General features: G+C 36.9%; 1 protein-coding gene across 1 annotated transcript; it reads right to left on the bottom strand.

Moving 5' to 3' along the window:
• Nucleotides 1–833: 833 nt before the first annotated feature.
• LOC145089256 (histone deacetylase 15-like) lies at nucleotides 834–4,241 on the bottom strand. Its single transcript, XM_079027716.1, has 11 exons — nucleotides 4,150–4,241; nucleotides 3,922–4,082; nucleotides 3,383–3,538; nucleotides 3,202–3,278; nucleotides 3,005–3,080; nucleotides 2,858–2,922; nucleotides 2,254–2,309; nucleotides 1,754–1,877; nucleotides 1,520–1,645; nucleotides 1,397–1,447; nucleotides 834–1,025 (listed from the first exon to the last, which is right to left on the bottom strand). The coding sequence occupies exons 1-11, from the start codon at nucleotides 4,239–4,241 to the stop codon at nucleotides 834–836; spliced, it is 1,176 nt and encodes a 391-aa protein (XP_078883842.1).
• Between the last annotated feature and the right edge of the window lie 7,112 nt (nucleotides 4,242–11,353).

Below are 11,353 nucleotides of genomic sequence, written 5' to 3'. Positions count from 1 at the left end.
ACACGCAATGCGTATCAAGAAAGCCCCTGTCAAGAAAGGCCATGTCATAAATGAAGATGACACATATTTTTGCGTATCATAATTTTAAATGTTTAAAAAAAATATTTTTAATAGATTTACTAATTTTCAAATTAAATTTGAATTTAATGCCTCATAATAGAAAATAAAATATCATATACAAAAAATATAATCCATTTCATAAAATTTAATGTCATATACAAATAATCATTCCAATAGTAAGTAAATGTAACACATTGCTAATATTGCATAATATTTATTATTGAAAACAAAACATGTACAACATTAAAAGAAACCCTTGAATAAATTCTCCTTTGACAATTTTCTTTCTAAAAGAATAACCTGAATGCAAGAACTTTGAGAGGCTGCAAGGCACTAATATGTCAAATTTGTTTGTCTGCATGTTTTCAGCCAAATATAGGAAATTTCAGGAGTATGTATACATGTCATTTACATATATATATATATATATATACATATATATATATATATATATATATATATATATATATATATATAACTAATTCCAAACAATTCAAACATGACAAAGGGAAAACAAAGGTGGCATACCTGATGCATTCACCCTCATCTTACAAGAAACCCTGCATTTGCTTCAATTTTCCAATTTCACGTTTCAGGTATCGATTTAAAGAATTGGTGGGATCGCAAGCATGACGTACCGGAGGGCGTTTCTGTCGGCGATCGATTCGCAATCGTACCCCGTTTGGGATCGAGCCGTTTGGAACGTGGATCGTGACTACTTTGGCGAATCCTGTGACTATGGTCCCCAACTCCTCCACAACTCCATGGAACATTTACACAATACCCTTCTCCACCCATGGATCCCACCTGATAACATATATATAAGAGTGAAATGACCATTTTACCCTTCTCGATGTAAAAAATGAGAGAGAAAAAAAAATTAGGGTTATGTTTACCTCATGGGCAGCGCCTGTACCAGGGTAGAATTTTCCACCTTCATGTCTATGTAAGGATATATACAACACCTATAACAATTAAAACCAGTATCATCAGAAATAGTCAGATAGTAATCTACAATGTTATTTATGATTTAAAATAAATTAATCAACTATATTGTTTTATATTTATGTTGAGTTTCATTTTTTTTTATAGGAGAATGAATGATAGTTAATTTTACATGGCCTCCTGCAATTTATTACCAGGAAACACTTATAGTGTTTATGTTTTTTTTAAATATCACAAACTCTTTGTGGTTAACCAAGAAAAAAATTATTTCTGTGGTTAAACCAAAAAAAATACAGAATATGGAGTTAACCATATAATAATAATATCATTAACAAGTTGAAGAAAGTAGTATCAATTATTGCACGAATAAAAAAAATAAAAATAAAATTACTGTTTTGTTCTGCTCAAATATTTCTTGAGTTCCATTTCCATGGTGTACATCCTGTAAATAAATAAGGTTAGATAACTACAACTCATAGTTTTTTTTTTTTTTTTTAATTACAAAGATTATTACCCAATCAACAATCAAGACTTTTTTTGCTCCTGCAGCTTGTGCTGCTGATCCAGCAATGGCTGCATTGTTATGCAGACAGAATCCCATTGCTTGTCTCACTCCAGCATGATGACCTGGAGGACGCACCTGACCCATGACCCATGACCCATGACCCACGACCCATGATCCATCAAACATAAAGATTAATGGAACAAATAGAGAGGTGAAGAATTATAGGTAGAAACTTCTTTTTACCAGTGCAAACCCGTTTTTAGCACGCCCCGAGTATATAGCTGATGCCAGGTCAGCACATAACCCTGCTGCCAACCTGGCAGCAAGTGCTGAATCTTTGTTTGCATATGTATCAGGGGTGAAATAACTGTTGGAAAAACAATTGTTGCTAATAAATACAAGGGTTAATCTCAAAACAGACTTTATATTTTGTGTTTTTCCAGATTAAACCTCAAATTTATTTTTTACATTGTATTTGCCAAAAAAATTGTAAAATGTGAGTGAGGGTTTTTTTTTTGGAGAAAAACTAAAAAGGTTGAGGGTTTATTTGGAAGTATTTAGGAGGTTGAGGGTTTTTTCGGAAAAAATGAAAAAACACAAGGTCTTTTTCAGGCAAAAAATAAATTTGTGGTTTAATCCGGAAAAAACATAAAATATAAGGTCTTTTTTGAGATAAACCTTAAATATAATGGAGAAATACTAAAATGTTAAGAGGTTATATAAGTAATTGATATTTAATGTACCTAGCAACATGTTGGCTTGTGAGTTCAACAGATTCAATATTCTCATGAGAGTGGATCTGAAAACAATAGAATGGAATGGAATCAATCATTACATTCCAGAATCATGTTTGGTTGGTGTGTAAGAATGGAATCAATTTTTTATTATATTAAGATACATTGTATAGTGTTAAGTTTTAACTCTACTTTATATGTTATTCACTTCTAATTTATAAAATTTTAATTTGCAAAACTAAAAGATTAAACATAAAAGCTCATTAGAATCCAAATAACTGTTCTCTAATATTACAAATTTTATAAATAAAAATGGGTTATATTGCAAATTTTCATTCCATTCCTTCAAAATGAGAATTTACAAAAGAGAAGGAATCACATTCCTTCAAGAATGGTGCATTCCATTCCATTCCATCAAACAAAACAAACAGCTTTTTTCATTCCAATGGAATGAGCCATTCCATTCCATTCCCTTCCCTCCCTGATTCCCTCATACCAAACACTACCTTAAAGTTTAGGGTATATCACAATCAGCTTATTTTATAGCCAATACCAATGAAAGTGGAAAGTCAAGATTGCAAGTTGACTTTAAACTAATGAATGAAATGTTTACCATCTGAAGTTCTTCACGTGTAATTTCTCTTGCTGAAATCGGTTGGCATCTTCCAGGAAATATACCTAAAATTTACAGAAATGACAATTTAGAGAATAAAAAAAAATAATTTAAAAAAAAAAAAGACAAGGAATCCTAGTCACACACCTGCAGTTGCCAGGCTGGCAGCAATTGCTCGAAGACGATCTGGTCTTTCTGGATGAGGAAGAGACTTCCTTTCAACCTACAAATTATAAAGATCAAAAAATGATGACATCAAAGTTTTTTATTTATAAAACCATCAAGACTATTAAAAATAATTTTTTAAAAAAAATGAAAATTGAAATATCGGGAAGAATTCTTACTTCAGAATGAAGCAACATCCTGTCATCAAACCCCACTGCTGTCGATTTATGTGGGGCCAAAGTTTTTGAGCAAGAAGCTAACATTGATTGAAAAAAAAAGATCAAGGAAATGAAAACAATTTAAATGAAAAAATCAATCTTTATAAACTTATGTGGGGCCAAAGTTGTTTTCTCTTTAGACCTTCTGATTTCCCATTTTGCTTCAATGATGCATTCTGAATAGAATCTGCCTCTTCTGAAGATGATGCAAGAAAGCCATGCCTAAGGATTCCAAAATCTTTATACTCTCCACAGATCTGGTGAAGATACTTGGCACAGAACTTAGAGACTGCCTGACCTGAAAGATAAAAAAAAAGCTTAGTGAGGACTGTTGGAACAGGTCCCAACCTTCTCACTCACACAACACAGATATATATGTATGCAAAAAGCAAATATAGAGATACGAAAGTACTTTGGACTCAAAGCTGCTGCACACTGACTTCTCATATTCAGAAAACAAAGGCTATATATATAGCCTGTAGTACATATCCAATGGAAACAAACTAAAACAGTCTACAAGGTTCTTATCTCTTGATCTTGCTAAACTTACTATTTTCTTCCTTGATTCGAACTTTCTTGTTTGGTCACTTCGAATCTTATTACTTGCTATTCAAACCACTTAGGTTTGATCTTGCTATCTTGCTTCAATCTTCCTCTATCTTGCTTAGACTCTTGCTGTACCTTGCTTCAATTTTCTTTCCTTCTCGATCAAAAGTGATCGCTTGCTGCTTCTTTCTTCTTTCTTGCCTGCTAACATGTCACACAGTTGTGTTGTTTCTTCTTCTTCTTCTTCTTCTTCTTTCTTCTGATCACAAAGACCTAGCACCACCGTGTCCTTTTTCCTGCTTCACTCTCTACAATGAATCTATCTCTCGGCAATGGAGGTGATCGGCTCCAACAATGATCGACCTCTTCTCTCTTGTCTCTCTTCTTTCTACTTTCTTCATTCTTCTTTCTTCATGTCTTTTCTCTTTCTTCTTTCTTCTTTCTACTTTCTTCATTCTTCTTTCTTCTTGTCTTTCTTTCTTTCTTCTGATTGTTGCCAATCAAAAATTCTTTCTCTTGCCGACCTGCTGCTGCTTCTACTGCTCTTGTTGCCCTGCAGCCAAAAGATCCTCCCTCCGAAAGTCGACTCTCAAACTAGCTCTCTTCAACCTGCTCTGATACCCATATCCATATCCTGAATCAAGATTACCCAACAAGGACACCTTATATATGAAGAAACAAACATGTGTGTATATAATCTATATCCATATGCTTACCTCCATGGCCATCATAAACGCCAAAGAAAGATGTGGACTTGTCCAAGTCAAGTAAAGCAGCATGCTACCAAACACCTCATATTGACACATACAATCTTGGTTAATTACTATAGTGATCAATGTTTGGGCTGACTGAAAGTTGTATCATAGAGAGATATAGAGAAAATTCAACAAGATTACAAGAGCATTAAACTATCATACCTTTTTAGAATATAGAAAATCCAAACAGGAACAATAGCTTATATAACCAACAAGTAGCCTATACTAGGGACTTACAACATCTTCCATTGATGTGCGCCATCCTTGCATGGATGAGACTCTATATCTCAGTTTCTCATTCTCACCATCGTCGGATGTTTTATCAGTTTTAGGTGTGCTTAGGTAAACCCCCATATCTAGTAATCAACCCGGATGGTAAGCCTAAAATCCCAAAATCATCAATCACAATTACAGAAGTTACAGTTAGATATAAAATTAGACGCCACATCTGGCATGCTAAAGAAAAATACAGCTATATCACTTCATATGTACAGTATATTATCAGACACCTAAAACCAGTACAGTTCAAATGCATCATGAAAACACGAAACAAATAAAGGCAACGAAACCAAAACACCAAACATAAACACAGATTCCAAACGGTCATGCCCTAAAATGCTAAGCCTAATTGAAATTTCAAACAATTATCGAATCAATGGCAAATCTAACGTAATATTAGATATTCCACAAAGTCCAAATCTAGAAAACGAAGATGCTCACATAAAGCCCAATCACGATGGATCAATGATTTCAAAAACGAAATGACAGATTAAGGGTGAATCGAATTGTAAAAATTATCTATTTCTAAGCGAGCATCCGAGTGTAATTAAGATCTAAGCCGCATCACAACAAATCAAATATTCAAATTAACGAAACTTACGAGAGATTGGAATTGTCCGTATAGTTTTGTTCCAGTGGCGGATGAGGCATTTTATCAAACATGTTGCGTGCATCATCGATTCTTCCCCATTTACTGTATAAGTCGATTTCTCGATTTCTATTTCTCTTTCTCCCATTCCAGTCTCCGACTTTCTGTTGCTGTGATAGAGAGTTTCCTTCCGTCGCTGGGATTTGAGTAGTGCCACCACTCCTCCGAAGGCTCTGAGTTTTCTCGGTCTAGGTCACCAGACCTAATGTTGCTGGCAAGGGCAGGCGAGGTGAGATTGCCGGAGATGAGGGGCTCCATCGGCTGGGTGGCGCTGGAAAGCGTTGGACGGTGGGGCAGGGCTAGACGGAGGTCAGAGGTGGGAGGCGCCAACACCAAGAGAAATGTTGGAGGTCTGAGAAGCTGTCGACGTCGAGAACCGAGAAGAAGAGAAAGGGTTTGTCGAAGTGAGAAGGAGAGAAAGGGAAGTTGAAGAGAGAATGAGAAGTACAGGAGGGCATAATCGGGGAAAGTTCTTGAAAAAAAAGCCCTAGCTACTAGGGAAATTAAAGTGGAGGGAGAAAAAAAAAGGAAGGCGGGGATTTTAAGTTTTTGGGATTCATTTTCCCCGGATGGAACGCGCGCGTTCTATTAAAATTTATAAAGCGACGGTCGTAGACGACACGCAGGTGCCCTCCGTGTTTTTATTTTTTTTTGTTTAGACACTAATTTTAGGGCACGCAAAAATGCGCGTCTGAAATCCTTTAAATTTTGGAAGAGATGACATTATTTTTTAGACACTCACCTTTGCGTATCATAAATCACTGCGTGTCATGGTTCGCGCGTCGTAAAAGGCTATATTTCTAGTAGTATTGTTGTTTACAAGCTTCTTTTCTTGACATATAGCAGAATCATGCCTCCGAAGAAACGTAACCAACCCACAGGTAAGATGTCAATCCTCCAGATGGACTTAACTACATTCCAAGCTACTGTCACAGCAGCAGTGACAACCACCCTAACTATTCTTAACGCTAACAACACGAATGTGGGTGGAAGTGTTAACGGTAATCTGAATCTTGGTGTTAACCAATCTCAACAACAAGTGCCTACTAGAAAGGACACACCTAACCTTCTAAAACGAAAGTTTAAAGGAAGTTTTTTAACCCAAAGACCTACTGAGAGGCAACAATTTGGGACAGTCAGTACCCAGTCATCCCTGCTGTTCCCACACCAACCATACCCTACTGTGGAAATCTCCCGCACTGCAGCAAATGCAACTACCATCATCATGGAGTCTGCCGAGTCCTGCATTGCACCAGATGCAATAGGAAGGGACACACCTCCCGTGGTTGTAGAACTATAGTCAAGTTCATCACTTCGACTACCAATGTTGGGACAAGTCCAACCTGTTACCTCTGTGGAAGTTTAGGATATTTCAAAAAGGACTACCCAATAGAGAAGAACAATGGGGAAACAGGAGGCGTCTGACCTCAGAGAATGAGGAAGCATCAAAGAACCCTGCTATGTTTTGGTACGTTTTCTAAAACCTCTATAATTTCTCATAATCATGAATATTTCCTTGTCCAAATTAAATCACGGCATTCTTATAAGATTTAATGCCCCAATGAGTAAGTTATGACAACTTAGTGAATATGTTAAGTTCAGTTGTAATTATACACGACTTGTGTACACCAAACGATCATAGAGAGATCTAGTAAGAACCATTTCATGAAAGTCATAGTTTCAAGACATCAGAACCCTCGTGTTAGTAGTACTTGTTAACTTCGAATCAAACACAACAAACACCAGAGATATTCACCCAGAGGCACCAATGTGCTAACAGAACGATCTTTCTGGACAAACTTAACGTGCGATTCTACGACGTCATCCTGTTTAGTTCGACTGAGTCTATGTTATACCAAACCCTTTTGTCTTAAATCGTTCGATCGCAAAACTCCCGTCACTCGTAACGACAATTAGATGCGAACTTCGAAAATTCATCTCTCTTCGAAACCCGAAGGTATTCATGCGAAGAGTATGAATCAGAACCAGCGGATACGAAACTGAAGATCCGCGGAAATATCCAGCGAGAGCCCGAGTACAAAAATGAGAGACTCACCTATGTATACCTTCGAGAAGTTATCCATTTTCATGGGATACCTGTAATCATTGCCTCCGACCAGGTTAGCAAGGTTACCTCGAGAACTTAGCAACATACATCCCGTCTTTCACATGTACAACCTAAATAAGTGTCTGTCCGATGAGACACTTGAGATTCCCCTTGACAATATCGAGTTTAACGAGAGTCTACACTTCATGTAGGAATCATTTGAACTCATTGACCAGGAAGTCCAATGCACGAGACAAACGTCGTATCCAGATAGTGAAGGTTCATTGGGATACCAAACGAGAACTTGAATTCAAATGGGAGCACGAGAATCCAAGGAAACAAAAGTACCCCATATTTTCCAAGTCCACGAGTTACAACTTTATTCTTGAATTTCGGGACGAAATTCCCTCTAACGGGGGGATGATGTGACAACCCGAAACTTCTATCTTGTACACTTAGCCAATTCTATCAATCTTAAACTCGTTTCAGTTATCTTTTAGCATTGTTTTGAGCCTGTTTGATTGATCTAAAGCCTTGTACAACCAAAGTTTGAATTAGGGATGGGTTGGTTTAAGATTTAGGGTTGCAAATAGGCCAAACACTCCATCAAAAGGAGTGTGTGGCCACACACATGAGTGTGTGGCCGCACACCCAAGTATATGGCCACACACCCAAGTGTATGGCCGCACACATGAGTGTGTGGCCGCACACTCGAGTGTATGGCCGCACACACGAATGTGTGGCCGCACACCCATTATCTATAGAGAGATCTAGTAAGAACCATTTCATTTAGATTAACGCCTGAAAAATGTTATAATGGTCTCTCGGTCATATCAAGTATGGTTATACGACTCGCAAATAAGTATAAACTAACTTTGGTTTACGAAATCTACTCTAAATTGTTTTATTTTGAGTAATAAAACTATTTTCATAAATACACTGATAGTAATCAGGGATTTCTAAACTTGCATCTCTACCTCTAGGACGGATAACCTGTTTTTAGGGAAAATATAGGATTTTCCCAGGATAACACCAGCATTTCTAAAACTGATGGTTTAGTTTCTACTAATAGATACTCTTTCAAACTGCTTTTCATAAGAAAATATAGGATTTTCTTGAGTAATACTTTTCAAAAGGATCAAAGAAACATTTTCCACCAAAACTAAATGCTTATGAACTCACCAGCTTTATGCTGATATTCTTTCAAAACTACTTGTATTCTCAGGGGATTAGTAGACAGGTACTTTCAGGAGATTGGAGAAGTCGGAGCATTAGAGTCACGTCTTTCTATTTTACTTTGGATATGAACAAAACTATGTACTAAGAAAATGTAAACCTTGTTCATATATGTATTCAATGTTTGGTTGTGTTTACTATGCTTGATGTGATACAATTGTTGTGATACTATGCATGACGTCCTCCGCCCCAGAACGTTTCCGCCGTTCCGGTTTTGGGGTGTGACAAAATCATAATATGATCGATTAAATGAATTGATCTTCAAATGTACTCGATATTAAGTTACACATTCAACATTGGAGTTTAGTCTCACCTTTCTCATGGGTTTAAGAAAGGAATGGAGAAAGATCAGTTGGATGATCAAGACACAAGAAAGATTTTATGGTTATTCTCTTGCAAATCTATACAATGTATTAAAAGCTCATGAAAGTGAGATCAATGATATTGCTGAAGGATGTAAATTGAGTTTGGGAGGACCTTTGGCATTGGTGTCGAAAGTGCCAAAAAAGGAATTTGAATTCGAAGAAGAAGGTTAGGATAGAGAAGATGGAATTCTATACAATTTAGATGATGAAGTAGTGGAGGACTACTCAAACTACAAGGTCAAGAAATGTTCAAGAAGCAATTTAATGCGAAGATTAAAAATAATCCTGATTGCAAGGGTGTATCTTCGACCGTGAAATCAGTGAATGAGGTTGAAAGGGAAGAGAAGAAAGATGTGGAGAGTTAGAATGAGAAGAAGAAGGAACTCAAGTTGAAAGGTGATTATGTGTGACAACCTGTAATTTATTCCGTCACTAAAACCGTTCCCGTCAAATAAAACCGTCGTATTAAATTCGTTTCGTTAATAAATTCGTCGTTTTCGAATTATTTCCGTTTTCGTTATTAAATTAAGTCATAATATTTGGGTTGTTTATTATGACTTAATGGATGTTCAAACATAATAAATACTCTAGAAGATATACAAAATTTAATATTAGTAAAATTTTAATTTCGACCATAACGAGTTACGACATCTTTATTGGGTGCGACCAAAAGCATCGTATATCGTCAGTATCGGGTAGAATTCCACCGGGTCCCAAACCTAACCACTATATAAAGGTTGTGTGGGCAACATTTGAAGACTTTTGCCCATCTCACAACTTTCTCTCACTACTCTCTCTCTAAAATCCGAAACTTAGCCAAAATCATCCAAAACAAGCTCCAAATCTCTAAGGTAACTTCCCTAACTCATGAATTAGCATCTTAGACCTTCAAATTCGGAACTTTTATGAGGAATGGGACCATAAACAAGTTTTTACGGTTTTGGAGCCTCCTTAGTCCGTGAACACCTCATATGAGGGTTTTGAAGCCTCAAAACCCCTCCAAAACAATTCTAGGGCTTAGATTCGACTTAGAAACTTGCATTCATGAGATTAGGACCCCAAAATCGCACCTAATGAGGCATGGACATGATTTTACGGCCCAAGCATGTTCTTGGACCGTAAATCCTCATTCATAGACCTTAAAGACCTTGTTGGATGTTAGTTTGCCTCTAAACACCTCCAATGGACTTCCATGAGTGCATAGAACCTTGTAACCCTTCAAGAAATGCACCAAAACATCCTTAAAGGCATCAAACTTGATTTTTCGGCCCAAGAACATTCTTGGACCATAAAACCACCTCCTTAGACCGTAAACACCCCCCCAAAGGGTGTTAAGGTGCCTTTAATCCCTTGAAAAGCTTGGTTTTGGACCTAGAATCACATGTGATTGAATTACAACCATCAAAGCCCTTAATTCATGGACAAACATGAGTTTATGGTTGTAAACTCATGAGCTTAAGGTAGTAAACTCCTCAATAACATCTCCTTAGACCTTAAACTCGTTTCCCAAGGCCATTTCAAGTCCCGATCACTTCCTAAACCATGGAATCGACCCTAGAGCCTCCCCGTGTGCATTGTATGACCATTTGGCATCCAAGAACCCACCATCCATGAGTTTATGGCCATAAACTCATGGGGATATGGTCAATGGGCCGTAAACTCCTTAAGGAGTTTTCTCCTGAAGAGTAAACTCCATATTTAGGCCCTACACACCCTTAGATGCTACCCGGATCACTTCTAACACTTGAATTGTTGTGTTTTCACGTCTTGGAATGCACATTCATGTCTAATTAGTGGTTCAAAGTCTAATTGGATACAATTGTATATCATTTCACATTACATAGGAACCTCACGCGTAATTAAGCCCCGAACCAACGTTTAGCATCCAAACAGTCGCGTTTTCTCGTCTGGTGAGTTCATACCCCTACCATTTTTCACTGTTTTTACTGTTTTCAGGGGGAATACAAGCAAACTACATGGGATTACTTGTACTCGAAACTTGTTTTACATGTGTGTGTTTCATATCTCATATGCTTTTAATACTGATTATTATAACTGAAAATTGTTTGATGATGCAGAACACGTAAACATTTTATTTGTGAAATGGGTTATAAACTCTTAAGTTTTATATATTTCACAAATGGTTTTCCATATTTTATCAGTTAAAAGCATGACATTTGAACCTTTAAGATAAATTTTAGTACACTGTTTTGTCCTCGGTAACACTCCACAGAGA

The sequence above is a fragment of the Lactuca serriola genome, chromosome 2 (assembly GCF_051521515.1).
Source record: "Lactuca serriola cultivar US96UC23 chromosome 2, Lser_US96UC23_V15, whole genome shotgun sequence".
Classification (NCBI taxonomy): Eukaryota; Viridiplantae; Streptophyta; class Magnoliopsida; order Asterales; family Asteraceae; genus Lactuca; species Lactuca serriola.
Note: the sequence above shows the minus strand (reverse complement) of the source record. Positions and strands in the feature narration are given on the sequence as shown.